This window comes from Pocillopora damicornis, chromosome 11 (assembly GCF_964200805.1).
Source record: "Pocillopora damicornis chromosome 11, jaPocDami1.2, whole genome shotgun sequence".
NCBI classification, from domain to species: domain Eukaryota; kingdom Metazoa; phylum Cnidaria; class Anthozoa; order Scleractinia; family Pocilloporidae; genus Pocillopora; species Pocillopora damicornis.
The window spans coordinates 9,127,384-9,149,347 of NC_142680.1; the positions used below are offsets into that span (position 1 = coordinate 9,127,384).

General features: G+C 38.1%; 1 protein-coding gene across 2 annotated transcripts; it reads left to right on the plus strand.

The window, feature by feature from the left end:
- Positions 1-6,211: 6,211 nt before the first annotated feature.
- On the plus strand, positions 6,212-14,956 carry LOC149037343 (angiopoietin-related protein 7-like). 2 transcript variants are annotated; one of them, XM_089186288.1, is made up of 4 exons: positions 9,545-9,952; positions 12,784-12,939; positions 13,061-13,441; positions 13,961-14,956. In XM_089186288.1, exons 1-4 carry the CDS (start codon positions 9,928-9,930, stop codon positions 14,239-14,241), a joined length of 843 nt encoding a protein of 280 aa, XP_089042414.1. In that variant the 5' UTR covers positions 9,545-9,927; the 3' UTR covers positions 14,242-14,956. The 2 variants fall into 2 exon arrangements, with proteins under 2 accessions (XP_089042415.1, XP_089042414.1); XM_089186289.1 differs by lacking the exons at positions 9,545-9,952; positions 12,784-12,939 and adding an exon at positions 6,212-6,369.
- Positions 14,957-21,964: the final 7,008 nt, after the last annotated feature.

Consider the following 21,964-nt stretch of genomic DNA (forward strand, 5'->3'; position numbering starts at 1 on the left):
TCCGCCAGCTGTGAAGGCGCTTTCTCGTTTTGACAAATTGAAATATAACCTGTCTTCATAGATTTGCAACAATGATAATTGAACCGGCGTCAAAAGTCTCGCTTGATATGATTTAAAGCAGAAATTTACATCTGCTTTTACGGAGACCTAAGAAGTCAATTTAACCTCTTCGGACGAGATAAATGCCAATAAAAGACTTTTAAAAACGGCCAGAGTGGTCAAAATAGCTTGATTTTCAAAATCCAAGTTTAAAAGTAATTACACATCCAGCTTTGAATCAAAACAGTACAATCCGATGGTTTGGTTTGTTTCTTTTGCCGACGTCTACGATAAGCTTGTCGGCGTCTTACACTCAAAACTTCCTTTCAGAGTTTAAAACTCTTCCCCTGGATGCTATTTACGTTTGACGTAAGGCGAGCAGAGGGATAACAAGGTTTCCGGCGTTTGTTATTTGCAAATTTGCTGCATTCAAGAGTTTTTAGTCCAGAATTGCAGGAAAACAAATGAGATTTGTTCAAAGAGTGTGTATCGCTCGTGTTTACCGCAATAACGTAATGTACTAGAAGGGAAAATTTATCAATATAGTTGCATGACATTATTCGTGCAAATGACGAAGGAAATCTGTCATGTTTAGGCCACTGACTTATCACGCTGGTCTCTCCCAACATCTGGCTACTTAGCTTGGATCTTAGTACCGAGTTTGAATTCCGTCGAGTTCTGTTCTGCAAGAATCATTTCTTAATTAGCCTTTCATTCGCTTGTGAACGGAGGACATCTCTTTAAAGCCAAAGAGATCACTAAAGGGATTACGGCATTTGCTTAATATTGCGGATACGTGAAGACACGCTGTTTAAGTAATTTACAGATCGTTAAGTGTTTAAATGACAGTTTTACCTTACTATCGTACGAGTTAATTGAATGATGTAAACGAATCTCTGGTCGTTTTTTGATGACGCAGTCAGTTAGTCACTTGAGAAAAACACATGCACAATTAAAAAAATTTGTTGTTAGGGCTGGCCACTGGCAAAAGATGTTCGCATGTAGCAGAGCAAGGTTAAAAATTAATTCTGAAACTATTCACTGTTCGTCAACTCATCTTATGTGCCAAAAGGAGAAACCACCAGTAAGGGGATTTGGTCTCATTGGGACCAGAGCCAAATATCTTTGTTTTTGGTGTCGGTATGGAATACATATATATATCCATAGCTTTTCATGCAACTGAAAAAATGAAATCGTTTGCCCTTAGGCCTCTAACGTATCATGCAATGAATATTTAAAATATTTATATACATTTATATACATATATATATATACTTTTACTATACTATGCCTCATTGTCCTTTATCCACGTCCTTTGCCTTTATTTACCTTCATCTACCCTAGTCTACCTCAATTTTCTTCATCTCACTTCATCTACCATGTTATTATCTCATTTACCTTTATATCCTTCGTTGTTCTTCCTTGTCCTTCATCTATCTTCTTTTGGCCTCATCTACCTTCATCAACCTAAAATTACAATCATTGATCTTCATCTATCTTCCTCTGCTTTCATCTACCTTCATCTAACGTGGTCTATTTTCATCTACCATTCTTTACTTTCAGACCTTCATTTGCCTTTGCATGTCTGTCTTTATATACCCTGATCTATCTTCCTTCTCCCTTAGTTTCCTTCCATGTACTTTGGCTACTTTCATTTATCCTTATCCTCCTTCAGCTTATATCTTTTATCTTCATCTACCTACATCCATTTTCATCTGCCATCATTCACCTTCAGATAACTTCATCTTCCTTCAGCTACCTTCATCTACCTTATCTACCATCTTATATCTTCATTCACCTTCATCTATCTTCATTTAACTTTACCTACCTTCACTTATCTTCATTTTCATTTTACTTCTTTTACCATCATTGATCTTCATCTACCTTTATTTACCTTCTTCTAACTTCATCTAACTTCGAATAAATTAACCTTCAACTTCCTTCATTTACTTTCATCTCCTAAATATACCATCATTTACCTTCATTGGCCCTATTCTACCTTCAAGCACCTTCATCTAATTTTATTTTCCTGAATGTACAAGACTTTGCATTTATTTAACTTTATCTACCATCATCTACCCTTCTCTACCCTAATTGATGAAAGATGCAAATGAGGTGCAGGCACGCAAAAACCACCAACGTGTTTGTGGTCTTTTTAATACTTACTGCTGCCTTCCCTCTGAAATACGACCACGAGGGTATATGTGTAAGACCTCACACTTTCTACTGGCCGGGTTTGGAGTTGCTTACGCATTTCACTGGCTGGAATATTAGGATATTTGGTTGTTTCTCGTCTTCAGTGAACTGTTGGACTGAGAGCCCTATTTGCATAAGGAACAATGCCACGTTATTGGCTGGAGTCGAAGTATTGTTTCACTCTTCATGGGACAGTGATCTCTCTTATGGTGTTGTTCTCACCAATCTGTTTAATGGCTCTGCTTGTATTACATTCTTCCGACGTCCATGGATCAGCTACTACGTTCCACCCGAGTTCCTGGGAATTTTGAATATGCCTGATTTCTCATGTCGGTTACGCCTACGTAGGCACAGGTGTCCAATAGCCTACTATGCAAATTCATGTGCCTCATTCCATCAAGTGCTAATTGGCGATCTGGTCTTCAAACTTAATCCTGGTCCTGAGGGATGCGGTATATCAACAATTGTGAAATCACGCCATCAAAATAATGGAACTCTACGGGCGCCTCAATCACGTTCTTCATTGTCTAAATCAACAACTAGGAATGTCTCAAACTTTACTAAAGTGCATTGTTTGTCTGCCAACTACGTAAATGGGGTCTTTTTGTCATTTTGCCACATGAATGCCCAGTCGGTGCGCAACAAGACAGCCGATTTTGTAGATTACGTCTGTGAACGTAGATATGACTTGGTTGTGATTACCGAGACGTGGCTCCAGCCCCATGATGATGCGCTAAGAATAGAACTGTGTCCTCCTGGTTACAAGTTTATTGACTTTCCACGACAAGAACGGACAGGTGGAAGCATTGGACTACTGTACAAGGTTTCTCTTTGTGTTAGCACGACTCGAGATGGAATTCAAGAGTCGCTTGAATTTTGCGAGTTGTTGGTCCAAACGTCGACTTCCCGCAAGATACGGCTTGTGATCGTCTACCGTCCACAGAATTGTGATGACCACCGCAGGGTTCCCATTAACACTTTTCTGATGGAGTTTTCTGACCTGATGGAGTCCGCTATTCTATCCAAAGAGCCTTTGATTGTCGTTGGTGATTACAACATACATGTGGATGTTCCTAATGACAATGATGCACTTAAATTTTTAGATCTGCTTGAGTCTCTCGGTTTGGAGCAGCATGTGACAGAGCCAACGCACATACGTGGTCACACCCTGGATCTTGTTATAACAAGAAAGATTGAGGATATTCTGGCAAGTCCACCACGCGCCTGTCGCTATTTCTCCGATCATGCAGCTGTACATTGTCATGTTGCCATAAGTAAGCCTTCATTTCAGACTAGGATAATAAAGTTTAGGAAAACTAAATCCTTGGACGCTGAGAGCCTATCGAACGATGTAGTACTTACAGGGCTATGTGATCGAGGTAATAGCGATCCCATCACCCCACTGGACTTGGATGTACTTGTAGAGGATTACACGACCACACTCTCTCAAGTTCTTGATCGTCACGCACCTTTAAAAACCAAAACAGTGCGGGCTAGGCCCAAGGTACCCTGGTATACCAGTGAGATAGCCGAGGCAAAAATGCGACGCCGGAAAGCAGAACGGAGATGGAGAAGAACACGATCACAGGAAGATTTGTTGGCATTCAAGAAACTCAAGAACCACGTTACTTATGTAAGTACACGGGCTAAGTATGCTTTCTACTCAGACTTTGTGAACGACAATAGTGAAAACCAAGGAAAGCTATTGAGGGCCACTCGATCATTGTTACTTCCTAGGAATGAGTTGTGTTTTCCAGAATACACGGACAATTCAATCTTAGCCAACGATATCGGGCGGTTTTTCGACCGTAAGATTGCAAAGATTCGGGCAGAGCTTGATGCGTGTACTCTTCATCCTGGGGCGGTGGCTGAGGATAGAGTGTTTACAGGCGATAGGAAACTTGATCATTTCAATACGTATTCTGTGGAAGATATAAGGAAGCTGGTCAGTAGATCATCGAAGAAAAGCTGTCAACTTGATCCTATGCCGACCAATTTAGTAGTCGGCATGTCCGATATGCTTCTCCCCATCATCACTAATGTCGTGAATTCTTCACTTTCCTTGGGACACTTTCCATCTGATTGGAAAACGGCCCTTGTGGATCCAAGACTGAAGAAGACCAAGCAAGGGACTTCCTTATCCAATTTAAGACCTGTGAGTAATCTGCAATACCTCTCTAAATTGGTTGAAAGTGCAGTTTATGATCAGACAACCGATCACGTTACTCAGTCGGGTTTGTATCCCATCCTCCAGTCAGCCTATCGACTTGGTCATAGCACAGAGACTGCCCTATTGAAGATACAGAATTACATACTAGCTGCAATGGACAATCAACGAGTTACTCTTTTGGTATTGCTAGACCTGAGTGCAGCATTCGACACGATTGACCACCAAGTGTTGTTGAATCGCCTGTGCGTGACGTATGGAATTACAGGTACCGCTCTTAAATGGTTTCACTCGTATTTATCAAACAGGAAACAGCGAATCCTGATTAACGGGAGCTATTCGAGTGACTTTGATCTGCCTCAAGGGGTACCTCAAGGATCATGTCTTGGTCCCTTGCTCTTCACGTTGTACGCAAGTAAGCTCTTCGATGTTGTTGAATCCCATCTCCCTAACGTTCACGCATACGCTGATGATACGCAGCTCTATATCTCATTTAAGCCGGATGGTTCTGCTACTGAGACGGATGCTGTTGACGCTCTACAAGCTTGCATCAGGGACATAAGAACCTGGATGTTCCAAGACAAACTTCGGCTGAACGATGCTAAGACCGAGTTTCTTATTATAGGTACACGCGCACAGTTAAATAAGGTTATGATAAGTGACTTGCAAGTAGGTAAGGTAAAGGTTTCTGCGGTTTACTCTGTTAGAAACCTGGGTGCTTGGTTTGATGCAAACATGAATATGACCACACATATTAACAGCATATGTCAGAATATTTATTACCATCTACATAACATCCGGCGTATTAGAAAATATTTATCATATGATAATAGGAAGTCCATTGTACAGGCTATTATAATGTCACGATTAGACTATTGTAACGGTCTATTATATGGTACGCCCGCTGGTCATCTTGGTAAGCTGCAACGCCTGCAGAACGCGGGTGCTCGCCTGGTATGTACTATATCTAGGTATGATCCTATCACACCATCCCTGATCAACCTGCACTGGCTTCCGGTTACCCACAGAATAGAATTCAAGATAGCAATGCTAGTTCACAAATGTATCTACAGTGTCGCACCACAATATCTTTCAGACTTGATAAAAATCAAAGAGAGCTCGCGGTATCAGTTGAGATCATACCGGGGCATACTCCTAATGGACAATACCTATAGAACAAAAAAGACACTCGGGGATAGGGCGTTTGAAAATGCTGCGCCCAAAGTATGGAATCGACTCCCTCTAGAAATTAGACAATGTCAATCATTGAACATTTTTAAAGTTTTACTAAAGACACATCTTTTTAAATTAGCTTTTTATTAGTTCTTTTATTAACTCATATTTTACTTTTATTGTTTTCCGAAAATTGTAAATTATTATTATTATTATCATTATCTGGACTAGCCATTTATTACTTTAAGATTTTAGGGTTGTAATGCGCACTCGATCATATCTTTATCGCATGCTAGACTGCGCAATATAAGAAATAAACATTATTATTATTATTATTATTAATTTCCGTTCACTTACCTTATTCTCCCCTCATCTACCGTCATTCACCTTCAACCATCTTCATCTCCCTTTTTATATCATCTTTTACTTTCATCTTCTATCACCCATGAAAAACCTTTCAAGAAAGTGCAGATTTTGACAGTTGTCCCTGAAAACGCTAAAAATCATCTTTCTGACCATCTAAGTTTCAACAATTTCTGGGGAACATGACCGATCCGACCCCCCTTACTAATCCTCGATCGGCGCTAAGCAGTGAACACCATGTAATAAGATTTCTATACTTCAGGTTCTGCTCTACTTTTTCTGACACTCTCTATGACTTATCAAATTCTACCATCAACGCGGGCATTCCCAATAGATTGCCAAAAGAACACTGCAGTCTGTTTGGAAAAAAATAATGAAGGAAGTCGCCCAAGTTCGATTTGAGGTTAAGGAGAACAAAACATTGGCGAGATGTAAGCACGATTCCTCTTCGTTCATGTGTGTTACTACCTTTTTTAAAATTTATTTATTTCTATTTTTATTATTATATTTCAAGAGAATACAAACTGTTACTCCCTTGCATTTCATCAACAGCTAAGAACTGTGTTGAGCTCTACTATTCCGTCAAAAGCAAAGTGTTCTTGTAAATAGTGATTTCTGCGTCCTCTGATCGGTCGACTTCGCTTTTATTACAATTGTGATTGCCAGATCAAAAAGACGGCTTACTTACTCGTCATATTACCAATGTACAGGCGGTAGTCAGCCGTCGCGTTCCCAATCCCAAACCATTCATACTCAGCGTGAACAGTTTGGCGCGTAGTTACCCCCAGATCTATTCGAAGCATGCTCTTGGCTTTGTTTTGTGTCAGACGGTTTATTTTGTCCAGGTCGAGCCAAACTTCACTGAGCAAGTTACCGAAGCCATATTTGTAGTCATTCCAGGTGCGGTTAAAATCAATGGAGCCGTCCATTCTCTTCTGAAAGACTGTCCATCCCCCACCGGAAGTAGTTTGGTCACAATAGATATTAAAGGCACCTGAGCCATCTGGGTCGATTGTGTAAACACCGCTGATCCTTTGACCGGAATAGTAGAGCTCAACACAGTTCTTAGCTGTTGATAAAATAGAAGGGGAATAACAGTTGGTATTCTCTTGAAAAATAATGATAAAAATAGAAATTAATGAATTTTAATAAAGGTAGTAACACACATGAACGAAGGGGAATCGTGCTTACATCTTGCCAATGCCGTTTTGTTCTCCTGAACTTGGGTGACGTCCCTCGTTATTTTTTTTCAAACAGAATGCAGTGTTCTTTTGGCAATCTATTGGGAATGCCCGCGTTGATGGTGGAATTTGATAAGTCAGAGAGAGTGCCAGGAAAAGTAGAGCAGAACCTGAAGGATAGAAATCTTATTACATGGTGTGAATTCACTGCTTAGCGCTGATCGAGGATTAGTAAGGGGGGTCGGATTAATATTCGCCGAATAAATAAAGTCCTTGGAGGGGTAAATAGATAGCATGCTCCTCAGAAATTGTTGAAATTTAGATGGTCAGAAAGGTAATTTTTGGCGTTTTAAAGGATAACTGTCAAAAACTGCACTTTCTTGAAAAGTTTTTCATGGATGATAGAAGATGAAGGTAAAAGATGATAGAAAAAGGGAGATGAAGATGGTTGAAGGTGAATGACGGTAGATGAGGGGAGAATAAGGTAAGTGAACGAAAAATAAGGGTAGATAAGGGCAGATGATGGTAGATAAAGTGATTTAAACGCAAAGTCTTGTACATTCAGGAAAATGAAATTAGATGAAGGAGCTTGAAGGTAGAATGGGGCCGATGAAGGTAAGTGATGGTATATTTAGGAGATGAAAGTAAATGAAGGAAGTTGAAGGTTAATTTATTCGAAGTTGAAGTTAGAAGAAGGTAAATAAAGGTAGATGAAGATCAATGATGGTAAAAGAAGTAAAATGAAAATGAAGATAAGTGAAGGTGGGTAAAGTTAAATGAAGATAGATGAAGGTTAAAGCTTCTTATGCACGATTGACAAGCATTTAAGACTGTAAAGGTATAGAGGTGTAAGTTGGAACCTAATCCGAACGTAAGAAAAAAATAACTAAGCTATCTAGTAACGATATAGGCCATTTGATAGGCGATAAAGTGAGACTTAACTGAAACGAATAACAATAGAAAAAGCCCAGGAACTAAGCCCGAAAACAAGAAATCGATTACTTACTTGGTTTGCACACGCACTGAATTTGACTTGATAGAATAGATGAGTAACAGTGTAGAGAGGAACTATGGCCCAATGTCGAGTAGAAGTTGGCGAAGTAGAATCTACACTTGAACTGAACTAACCGGGTAAAACCTCGTAAATGTATCTAATCAAAGAACACACACGCCAAGCCTGCTCTCGTGAAAATATCTAATCAAAGAACACGCAAGCCAAACCTGGCGACAATAACAATTTCCTATAACAAAAATAGCAGCAGAGGGTTGGTCAACCACGGCAGATTGAATAAGTAAGTAGGACCGTGCACGAAAGTGACAATTACTCGATAACATCTAAGGTATAGTAAGTTCCTGCGACAAGAACTGAGTTAATATCACGTTACAAAACCAACAGTATAAGTATATCTTCATTTTGATGATTTCTTTTTTTGAGAAAAACTGAATTTAAAGATGAGTTTTTACAGGTATATCTTTTCTTCAGAAGTCAGGGTAATTCAAGTAAGATACAGTGAACAGTAGACCACCAACTAAGCAATATTAGCAAATGATCTCTTTAGCATTTTCCAATTATTGCTTTACCGTGATTCTCACAGCCTCTCGAGAGCAAAAGACTTAATTTGCAACAATGATAATTGAACCGGCGTCAAAAGTCTCGCTTGATATGATTTAAAGCAGAAATTTACATCTACTTTTACTGAGACCTAAGAAGTAAATTTAACCTCTTCGGACGAAAGAAATGCTAGTAAAAGACTTTTAAAAACGGCCAGAGTGGTCAAAATAGCTTGATTTTCAAAATCCAAATTTAAAAGTAATTAAACATCCAGCTTTGAATCAAAACAGTGCAATCCCATGATTTGGTTTGTTTCTTTTGCCGTCGTCTACGATAAGCTTGTCGGCGTCTTACACTCAAAACTTCCTTTCAGAAGTTAAAAATCTTCCCCTGGATGCTATTTACGTTTGACGTGAGGCGAGCAGAGGGATAACAAGGTTTCCAGCGTTTGTTATTTGCAAATTACCTGCATTCAAGAGTTTTTAGTCCAGAAATGCAGGAAAACAAATGAGATTTGTTCAGAGAGTGTGTATCGCTCGTGTTTACCGCAATAACGTAATGTACTAAAAGGGAAAATTTATCAATATTTTGCATGACATTATTCGTGCAACTGACGAAAGGAAATCTGTCATTTTGGGCCACATTTGCTATGCAGCCAAACGCTGGTCTCTCCCAACATCCGGCTTCTTAGCTTGGATCTTAGTACCGATTTTGAATTCCCTCGAGTTCTCTAATCGTAGTCCACGTGCAAGAATCATTTCTTAATTAGTCTTTAATTCGCTGGTCAGAATATCATTTATGATATTTAACATCAGGAAATATCTATTATAACCTTGTTTTGCCGCTCTGAATAGAGACTACTTGAGACGACGCCTTAATCATTAACCATGACAGATTCCGTGCCAGTTTCCACGAACTCTGTGCAAGACCACCCAAAAGGATAAGAGGGTCATAGCACGTATTGACACGAGCATTTTCCGCCAAATTAGTAAGTATTTAATAACTGCGGAAGTCTAAAGTCCCACCTAGGACTTAAAATAAAGGATATTTGTTTGGTAATTTGTTTTTTTCTTTTAACAATTATTTAAAAGACCGTCATTATGCACAAACTTTGATCATTTCTTGCAAGGAGCACACAGGAGACAGAAAAGCAATCAAATTGGAGAGGCAAGTGCACTTAACAGTACTTAGAGGTTGAGGTTTTATTAGTCTATTTACTAACTGTTTGTTAGCAAATAGTTGTTCGAGGATTTACAATGGGTGGCAATCGCCGAGGAATAGGTATGTAACATCTGATGCATATAAACTTAGGTAAAAAGGAGAGCTTAGAACTAATGCTTACTTTTTCAAACGTAAACATTTTCGTAGTACATAGAATGACCTCCTTTTATAAAGGTTTAGTTTCAAGTTGGCTGCCCTGGAAATGGCTTGCCAATGTCGAGTCAATGGCACGGTGGACGGCTACGTTTAGTTTTTGACAATATCTCCCTAACAAGTTAGAATTATGCCTGAGCTTTTGGCTGATTTATCGTCGTTCGTGCCAAAATTCTTCTTTTCCAAGAATTGAAAATGAATTTGTCCACACTCGGTGGAAACAAATTAAACATCTATTTATTTCGTATTCGGCTCTTAGATAGACCCTCATGTGAGATAGACTATTGCATTCTTTGTTTGCCTCAGAATCGATGCATTTTTAAGGAGATAGGTATCAAAGGAATATGGGGAGCAAAGTTTCGAGCCACTCTTGTAGCTTCGCACAACAAACAGAAACATCCTTGGCCATTAAGTATAAAACCTAAAGAATCGTTATAAACAAGAAGAACGAAGTGTCTTGGGCAGTTTGAACAGCTTTCGTGGGATCTTTTACTTTTAGTGCAACTGAAAATAAGCACAAACAGGGCTTTTAGCACAAAATGGCATTTTTATGAGTAGGGGATATACTATAATAAATGGTCGACAATCAACATAATTCGATTCCCTCGGACTGACTTCACGGATGAACTGCCCCCTGGCAAAAGTACCTGCTTGAAAAAGGGGATCTACAAAATTGTTGTATTTTTATCTTGTCTTCCTCGTAGTTTAAGTTTTTCAGTCTATTGAAATCCACAAGATATCCGCTCTCCCTTTTTCAAAGCTGATTTATAATCGAATAAAAAAGGCATAAGGTTTCTTTGAAAAAAATCAACGAAGGACATCTCTTTAAAGCCAAAGAGATCACTAAAGGGCTTACGGCATTTGCTTAATGGCGGATACGTGAGGACACGCTGTTTAAGTAATTTACAGATTGTTAAGTATTTTGAATGAAAGTTTTACCTCACTATCGTACGAGTTAATTGAATGATGTAAGCGAATCTCTGGTCGTTTTTTTTTTTTATGACGTAGTCAGTTAGTCATTTGAGGAAAACACATGCACAATTAAAAAAAAAAAATTGTTGTTAGGGCTGGCCACTGGCAAAAGATGATCGCATGTAACAGAGCGAGGTTAAAAATTAATTCTAAAACTATTCACTGTTCGTCAACTCATCTTATTTGCCAAAAGGAGAAACCAGCAGTAAGGGGATTTTGTCTCACTGGGACCAGAGTCAAATATCCTTGTTTTTGGTGTCGGTATGATATACATATATATATATATATATATATATATATATATATATATATATATATATATATATATATATATATATATATAACTAACTGCAGACAGTACTGTTTCGGCCTTCTGGGCCTCATCAGTGCAGTGCTGATGCTAGGATGGAGGAAAGACTATATAGCCACCTCAAGTGATCTCACATATGTGGGATCATCTAAGCCATACCAGAGTGCTCAAACTAGAAAAACTAGTGAGCATGCATATATTCATAGCTTTTCATGCAACTGAAAAAGTAAAATAGTTTACTCTTAGACCTCTAACGTATCATGCAATGAATATTTAAAATATTTATATATATTTATATATATATTTAATTTTACCATACTATGCCTCATTGTCCTTTATCCATGTCCTTTGCCTTTATTTACCTTCCTCTACCCTAATCTACCTTAATTGTCTTCATCTCACTTCATCTACCATGTTATTATCTCATTTACCTTTATATCCTTCGTTGTTCTTCCTTGTCCTTCATCTATCTTCTTTTGGCCTCATCTACCTTCATCAACCTAAAATTACAATCATTGATCTTCATCTATCTTCCTCTGCTTTCATCTACCTTTATCTACCGTGGTCTACTTTCATCTGCCATTCTTTACTTTCAGACCTTCATTTGTCTTTGTATGTCTGTCTTTATATACCCTGATCTATCTTCCTTCTCCCTTAGTTTCCCTCCATGTCCTTTAGCTACTTTCATTTATCCTCATCCTCCTTCAGCTTATATCTTTTATCTTCATTTACCTACATCCATTTTCATCTGCCATCATTCACCTTCAGATAACTTCATCTTCCTTCAGCTACCTTCGTATGTCTTATCTACCATTTTATACCTTCATTCACCTTCATCTATCTTCATTTACCTTTGTCTACCTTCACTTATCTTCATTTTCATTTTCCTTCTTTTACCATCATTTATCTTCATCTACCTTTATTTCCCCTCTTCTAACTTTATCTAACCTCGAATGAATTAATCTTCAACTCCCTTCACTTACTTTCATCTCCTAAATATACCATCATTTACCTTCATCGGCCCTATTCTACCTTCAAGCACCTTCATCTAATTTCATTTTCCTGAATGTACAAGACTTTGCGTTTATTTAACTTTATCTACCATCATCTACCCATATCTACCCTAATTTCCGTTCACTTACCTTATTCTCCCCTCATCTACCGTCATTCACCTTCAACCATCTTCATCTCCCTTTTTCTATCATCTTTTACCTTCATCTTCTATCATGCATGAAAAACTTTTCAAGAAAGTGCAGTTTTTGACATTTATCCTTTAAAACGCCAAAAATCACCTTTCTGACCATCTAAATTTCAACAATTTCTGAGGAGCATGCTATCTATTTACCCCTCCAAGGACATTATTTATTCAGCGAATATTAATCCGACCCCCCTTACTAATCCTCGATCGGCGCTAAGCAGTGAACTCACATCATGTAATAAGATTTCTATCCTTCAGGTTCTGCTCTACTTTTTCTGGCACTCTCTGTGACTTATCAAATTCTACCATCAACGCGGGCATTCCCACTAGATTGCCAAAATAACACTGCAGTCTGTTTAGAAAAAATAACGAAGGACGTCACTCAAGTTCAGGAGAACAAAACATTGGCGAAATGTAAGCACGATTCCTCTTCGTTCATGTGTGTTACTACCTTTATTAAAATCTATTAATTTATATTTTTATTATTATTTTTCAAGAGAATACAAACTGTTATTCCCTTGTATTTTATCAACAGCCAAGAACTGTGTTGAGCTCTACTATTCCGGTCAAAGGATCAGCGGTGTTTACACAATCGACCCAGATGGCTCAGGTGCCTTTAATGTGTATTGTGACCAAATTACTTCCGGTGGGGGATGGACAGTCTTTCAGAAGAGAATGGATGGCTCCGTTGATTTTAACCGCACCTGGAATAACTACAAATATGGCTTCGGTAACTTGCTCGGTGAATTTTGGCTCGGACTGGACAAGATAAACCGTCTGACACAAAACAAAACAAAGAACATGCTTCGAATAGATCTGGAGGTAACTACGCGCCAAACTGTTCACGCTGAGTATGAATGGTTTGGGATTGGAAATGCGACGGCTGACTACCGCCTGTACATTGGCAATATGACAAGTAAGTAAGCCATCTTTTTAAACATTCATCGTTCGATTTTATGTATTACTTCCCTATCGACGTCTACTGCCCCATTCACACCAAAGCTTAAGAGCTGTTTTGCTAAAACCATTTAAAATGTGTTTCTTCAGAGAGACTGCTTAAACGGATGTATGTCCATTTCAAACTGAGCAAATTTAGCAAATTAACGAGTTAGTGACAACTTGAATCCTATGAAAAACTGGTTTTTAATTCAATCCCTTCTCCCAACTCCACGTAACCTGCAAAGAATGGTTCGTTCTAGTGTATGCCCGTTTGACTGTGTTTTGCTCTTAATTCTGCCCATACCAAGTTAAGTCCGCGCTCCTCCTTGGATAGGAGCATAAAATCATAAAATTTAAGTATTTTCTTATTTTGCCAGGTGTTTTTGTATTTGGATATCTGCCCTACTTCGTCGATTCGTAGCTATCGAGTTTGAGGTGTTGTCTTGATCCTAATATTATGGAATTTTGGTATTTATTATCATTATTATTTTTTAAGCAGATTCAACTGTTTCCTCTGACTCCCTCAATCCTCACAAAGATCTCATTTTTGGTACCTGGGATAGAGATCCTGCCAATTGTGCTCAAAAAAGAGGCGGAGGCTGGTGGTATGGCAACAGTAGTGCTTGTGCTGTTTGGTCGAATCTCAACGGAATTTATCCGCATTGTCGAAAGGAAACCTGGGCCGATATCCATTGGGGAAAATTAGATCCAAACAGTCCAGCGGGCAGCGCCCCCATATCAACTGAAATGAAAATTAGACCAGTGGATCTTTTTTAACATTTTCTGACGGTAAAGTGTTCATGTATATAGTGATTTCTGCGTCCTCTGATTGGTTGACTTCGCTTTTATTACAATTGTGATTAGCAGATTAGTGATCGAGTGGCCTTCCTTGAATTTGAATGAATTCCACCAAGGGAACATCATCGTTAACTGTTTCCCTCGCGATCAGGCATCAAGTGCATTTATTTGCATGCATGGTGATTTTGATTCTTTTTTACGAACTATTCATTGTTGATTTGAAAACGCTGCAATTAAAAATTAGTTCGCTTGCTGTCGAAACTAAACCAAAATATCTGTGAATTCAGTTTTTGAATATCCGACAAAGAAATAAATCCGGACCAATCGATGCTGTTTTTAAACTTTAAGAGGTAATTTGCACAACAAGAAATAAAACGTGTATTTTTTTCAACGCCTTTTAATTACAGATTTTAAAATGCTTAGAATACGCAGATTAGAAGAAATGACCAAATTATACACAACCATATATAGTTGATCAAATGCGATTTCAGAAAAGAATCTTTTCATCACATCAAGATTAATTCAGAAGGATTTCTATTTATGGAACGTTCTAAGCTATTAGCAAGAGTTCCTAAATGTTTTTACTTATTTCTATAGAGTTTACGTTTTCTGATGATTTTTTAAGCTTCACTATCTTAGAGCTATCAATCAAGCGATTTAAGATTATAACAAAATATGTAACTTAGGATATGTGAGTTTTGTAATCTCTTATGAAAGAAGGATTAAAATATGATTTCGGTCACGGTATGGCAAGGAAATGAGCGTACTTTGACCCTTAATTGTCTGCACTGTTCTAACATCTGATGAAACTGCAAATTGATCAAAATGAACGATGAAAATGTCTTAAATTTCTCTCCCAAAGTCACGGAGTAGCATGAATAGCAAATACCAAACTTGGAAAATTCGCCATAAATTTTGCTCAAACTGTCACATGGTCGGAATCTTCAAAATGGATGGAGACAGATCATTAAGCTACTTAGCTATCGTTCTGTGAATGAAAAGTCCAACGTCCAAGACACTAAAATAATGTTATTTTATTTGTTTCCCTCTCAATTTAAAATCTCTAAAATACAAAGCCAAGAGTTTAGTTTAAAAATGCGCAGAAACATTTTGTTTTCACTTTTTATTGCCTAACCTCTTTCGTGTTGAAAGAAATTGAGACAGTTTAAGCAATCTTTCATAAATCTTGATTGTCATGTTTATTGGATTTAACCTGTCGGTCGGACTGCCTTTGTGAATTGAAATGCTGCCAGAATAAAGTCGTTGAATAACTGATCAATTGCGTAAACGGGTTACTGCCACCTTCAAGTCGCTTCAAGGTAGAATTTCTTCTAACAACTAACTAGTAACTACAATCTTCCGTCATTAGGATTTCGAGTCCTTAACGCGCAGATAGTGTCAAGATTAATTTAGGCATGAGCGGCATGCAGAGATTAGAGTAGGGTAAAGTTAAGTGCGATAGGTTGAATGAATGTGAAATTAGAAACAATTAAGATTTAGATGGCGAATAATGAGATTTGGCCTTTTGTCACCAGCCTCGGAGGCAGGTTCTGGGCGAAAATGCTTGCTAATTGTAAAATGCACATGCGTTAGTTATAAGACTCGACTCATAGATGCCCGAAAAGGTTATCTGCTGTTTTTTTTTTTTTTTTCTTTTTTTTCAAGATGATTTTCTTCAGTGATTTACATAGGCATTAATGGAAAAAGAACTCCGAGTACTGCTAGGATAGGGATGTCGAAATGGGATGCTATTGCACAATAATGATGTAAATGAAGACGTTCAATTTTAATCCTAGTGATTTGTTATATTTTTTTACTATGAGTCATTAAGGCGGGTATGCAGACGTTTTTATCTTTCTCCGCGAGTGCCTCAAGCACTTGGTCGTTGAGAGTTTTCTGTCTTTTCTTTCACGATTCAAATATGATACGACAAGTGAAGAAGGCATGACTTCTCAATTAAAACTCACCTATCGGCCAACGAGAACGCACTCATAAAAAATTGTGTTTTACAGGAGTCGGTAAAATCATTTCTCACTTTGAATTTTTCGGGGTCACACTATACTCTCGTATAGATATTGTCTTAATCCATTTTGGAAAAAGCGGGTGGGTAAAACATATATTATCTCTCTGGACGTTGAAACATCCTCTCCCCGTGTATTTCCTTAATTGTCGTAACTCACAATGTTTACCCAGTGGCGATCCCAAAAATCCTTTCTAAAATACTGGGATCTCTTTATTAACGACTCGTGCCTTGTAAAAAGGCCTACAAAGGCATTCATGTGGGATGCATTGGTCGCTTAATTGGTTGCCACAGTCACGATGGTCCATAAAAACGCAAACATGTTTATGATGGTCCATAAAAACGTAAAAACAACAACAACAACAACAAAACCAAGCTAATATCTTGCCATCTTGACCGAACAAGCTTGGTAACAAGAATTAAGTTTTGTTACCTAGTGTAAATCGTTGGCTTTAATATTAATCGAGAGTAACTGGTTTTATCTCCGCTGGGAGAGAAAGCCAACTGTGAAGGCGCTTCCTCGTTTGACAGATTGAAATAAAACATGTTTTGATAGATTTTCAACAATCCCTATTTGATATTAACTTGAATCAGATGACTATAAACTCACTTGTTTTCAGTTTGGTTAGGCCGGCTCGATTATCGCCAGGATAGCCTCTGCCTTTGCAATCTCTGAGGAAAGAAGCGACTAGCAGTGAAACTACTCGATGACTTCTCGGTGAAAACTTTGGGTGCCTCGAGATACGGCTAATTATTTCGTCAAAAGTTAGCTTTTGGTTTATTAAAGGAATTTCCCTACAGCAACGAAACTCTAGAGAAATGACCGAGCGCGAAGGAATAAAATGCTATGGAATTTTTTGTTCTAATCTTGACCTGAACACTGCAGGCGAGAAACCGTCTTTGTCGGTTTTCGTCGAAATCTTCGTACTCGCAACTTCCATTTCTTATCTACTACTTGAATACGATGTATCACAACTCTCAATAGAGTTTGTTGAAAATTCGTGTCATAGGCACTTTAATTACTCAGTTCTCTTGATCTAATACACAATTCTACTGACATTCAAGCTTATTTCATTCTGTGTGACCCTTTTGTTAATCTCTACGGCTCTCACATCTTGACACTCACTTCTTCTTCAACCAAGCAAGTTTTACTCTACTATTTTGCAGACTGTCTACATTCTTCCAGTCAGCTTTCCTCTCTCTTCTCTCTACTCTCCTAAGTAAGCTAGAAAGAACAAGCTTTAATAGTCACAACTGACAGATATGGTCGGGTATGCCAGCTGACCCTGGGAGATTGAACATTTTTTGTTAGAACACTAGACTAAAAAATTTCACGAGACTTTCGAAATGAACAACAAAGTATTTAATCACAATGTTTACGCCGGCTCAACCGAATCAACCTCTGATTGCGTTAGCCAAAACATGAACTTTCGTGTAGGTCCAAAGCAAGGTCAGTACTCAAAGTAAGCACATCCACCTAAAGAAGTTAGACGAGGCTGTCAGAAGTCGGAAACTCATCCCGCCAGTTTAAACCTAAATAACTTCGGAATTCGAATTCATACATGAAGGGATTAAATCATACTCAACTGATTAGCTAAATGAATAAAGGGGTCAGTTTCTAAAGAAACTGTGGTGCTGGGTCGGTGGGAGAGTATAGCAGGTAATTTAGTGTTAACAACTGAGTTCAAAACGTAAATTAGCCACCGTAAAGGGTAAAAAAGCTGACGTTTCGAGCGGTAGCCCTTCGTCAGAGCGATTGACGAAGGGCTAACGCTCGAAACGTCAGCTTTTTTACCCTTTACGGTGGCTAATTTACGTTTTCAACTCAGTTGTTAACACTAAATTACCTGATTAACTAAATGACGAAGTAATTATCATCTAGCCAAACTCTTCAAATTAATTGGAATAACATGCTAGTTTTTTTTGTGTGTGTCGCAACCAAAGTTATAAAGAGACACACGTCAGCAATTTTCTCTTCACAATAGTATAATATTGAATACCTCAATCCAAATCAAATTGTAGTAATCATTACAAAATAGGCCGCGGTGACCTCCTCGGTCCATTTTGCGGTCAGAATTTTTGGCCAAATTTTGAATAAGTTCTTTCGAGCATCCTGAGAGTATCAAATATAAACTGTAGTAATTTAGAGGGTTCCCAAAAGTTATGTTGATTTTCTAGATAATGAAACAAATGCGCGAGCGTAGGTGTCCTTTATGGCGACGTTCAAAGCTCCGCCCGCATTATTTGAGGATAATTTTAAGTTATTTACCGAGTAGAAATATCAATTCCTACTTTTGCAATGTTCCTAATTCAAAAAAACATTTGTTTAATAAGAACTTAAGTGGCTTATCACCTTTATGCGTGCCGAGAAAGCGGGCGGTTCCTCCTTTTTTTACCTGGATTAACAAATACCCTGACCTCTGTGGAAACTATTTCGATCAAAACAAAATTGTTCAAATAGTCTTAGTCGATGGTTTATTTGTTTTTATTTTTATAACGGAAGTAGAATTCAGCCACTTCACCGCTTAGTAAATATATGATTATTTTCGCTTTCCAAAGTCTGAAGACTGTGTTTGATTAATCATCAGCTAATAATAAACATGTCGAAACTACCAGACAGGGAAGACATCGACATGTAAGCGTGTGATAAAATAATAAAAGAAACGAAATTATACACTCAAAACTAAATGTAGCTTTTGAATTAAATCTCAGCTCTGAAGGAGAAATGGGTGCTAATTTTGTGAATAATATATATACCTGATATTTTTTTGGGTCAACAATGCCGTATAAGACAGATATATGTCGGTAGCTTGCAGCAGTATCGAACCAGAAGGAATATATTAATAAGTAACATTGTATTTCCGATAACACGCACACAAATCCGCCGGTCAATTTCCTTGCGGTCACAAATGTGATATTCAATGGGTGTAACGTATCTCTGGACCCATCCATTGATTCATTGATTGATTGATGAATTGAGCGAGTGAGTGAGCGAGTGAGTAGGTGAGTGAGTAGTGATTGATGATGTGACTGCTTGGCCGCCTGACTATCAATGAGTCAAACTCATTTTATACGCTCCATGAGAATCTGAGTAAGCCATGATATATCGTCACAAGATATCCACTCTCACTTTATCAAAGCTGATTTAGAATCGAGTAAAAAAGGCATAGGGTTTCTCTGAAAACAAATCAACGGGGGACATCTCTTTAAAGCCAAAGAGATCACTAAAGAGCTTACAGCATTTGCTTAATGGCGGATACGTGAAGAAACGCAATTTAAGTAACGCAGTTTAATTTTGAATGACAGTTTTACCTCACTATCGTACGAGTTAATAGAATGATGTAAACGAATCTCTGGTCGTTTTTTGATGACGCAGTCAGTTAGCCATTTGAGAAAAACATCTGCACAATTAAAAAAAATTGTTGTTAAGGCTGGCCACTGGCAAAAGATGTTCGCATATAACAGAGCAAGGTTAAAAATTAGTTCTAAAAGTATTCACTGTTCGTCAACTGATCCTACGTGCAAATAGAAAAACCACCCGTAGGGGGATTTGGTCTCATTGGGACCAGAGCCAAATATCTTTGTTTTTAGTGTCGGTATGGAATACAGTCGTAACCGCATCGGCCACAAGGCAAGACAAGATTTGAAATTTTCCAATATCATTTTCCGTTAAACGGCTAATGGTTAAACCATTTCGAACGTTTTTAAAAAAGTGCGAGCGGACTGTTCCTGATTCAAAAGCCTTGTCATGTAATTCTCCCCTACTGGCGGAAACTGTTTCGTAACTCACTTAAACTTTCTGATTTTGGTGACTTAAAGTAACTTGTACTTGTACTTTTGCAATTGAAATTATAGAACCCCTTCGTGGGTGGGTCAAATCAGGCTGGTTCGAAAGTGGGGCCTGGTGAGATTATAAATCTCAAGAGGTTGATATCTCTGCAGAGGCATTTCTCACTCACTTACCTTTAACTGATTTAAGAAAGTACCTGTTTTCAGAAGATTTCAGGTTGTCATTCGCTTAACTGCTTTAAATATAGCCAATGAATTTTAAAAGTGCGGCTGGTGCTTTTCATCCGTATTTAAGGGTTTTGTTTGATAACAAACAGGATATATAAGGTAATCAACGTAGCTGATAATACCAAATTACCTTGTTATTCTCCCCCACCGAGGCAGTACCGCGGTTTCTTGAGAATGTTACCCCATTCATAGAATTTTTTGGGGTCAACTGAAATTGATAAGACAGTAATATCACTCCTTCCCATTTCAATCACGAACAGTCATAAAAGGAATCTAATTCCATATTCATAGCTTTTCATGCAACTGAAAAAATGAAATCGTTTATTCTTAGGCCTCTAACGTATTATGCGATGAATATGTAAAATAACTCACAAGAAGAATCAGTGGTTTACTCTTTTGCATTACGGTATGTGAAATGTTAACTACTACAATTTCAACATCAATTCTTATGAACTCGCGTATCTTCATACAAAGATTGACCCTTAAAACATGTCTTCTTTCAAAGTCGCGGAAGTGCGGTGTCATTTCCAACTCAGTTTCCCCAGCTCTGCATGACTTTTGAAAGGCTACCTCAACCAGTGGGCGTTTTCATTAAGTTGAAGTTCATGACGAAAATTCTCGATAGAATTAATTCCATTAGAGCTGTCTCAAGCGATCACAGAAGTACTTTACTTTCACGATTTTTGGGCATAAAACATGTGCGCATGCACTCAGGTAATTAAAAACTCAGGGGCAGATAGAGACTCAGTTAGTCTTTAGGAAACCTTGCCTGCCATATCTTCGGTAGAGTTTCTCTATTTCTCTTCAAATATTACATTTAGGCAGCGTGGTGCATACATCACCAATAGAATTATCATGAGAGGCGTTCAACAAGGAGTAGGTATGTGACATCAAGCTAGAAAATTGTGGTGCTTAGATCCAATTCTCACATATCCGAATGTAGGACTTCTCATGAAACATTTTTTACCTGGAGGGGATCAGTTCTTCCAGCAACTAGCCTATGGGGTTTATATGCAACGCTCATCTTGCAATGCAACAAGAAGACTCAAAGAGCATACCTTATATTATCAATAGCGTTGCATGAAAAAGAAGTCGCCTTGAAACGTATCGGAATTTTTTTTTTGATGCTCTTCTAGAAAAAAGATAAACAAATATAATCAGTCTAACAATAGAAAAGAATGTTTCAGTCCTTTTCAATCCATCTCTTCCTATAGGAATACTGCCTTTCTAAAGCATTTATTTTATTTTAAGACTGGTCTGTTGTTGTTAAATATGAGAATTATCTTCCACCATTTTGCTGAAAAAACAAGCGTTGAGCGCCTTGAATTATCTTCGTCTCATTTATTTTACCATACACTGCCTCATTGTCCTTTATCCACGTCCTTTGCCTTTATTTACCGTCATCTACCCTAATCTACCTTAATTTTCTTCAGCTAACTTCATCTACCTTAATTCACCATGTTCTTATCTCATTTACCTCTTTATCCTTCAATGCTCTACCTTGTCCTTCATCTCTCTTCTTGTGGCCTCATCCACCTTCATCAACCTAAAATTACAATCATTTATCTTCATCTTCCTTCCGCTGCTTTCATCTACCTTCATCTAACGTAGTCTACTTTCATCTACCATTCTTTACCTTCAAAGACCTTCATTTGCCTTTGTCTA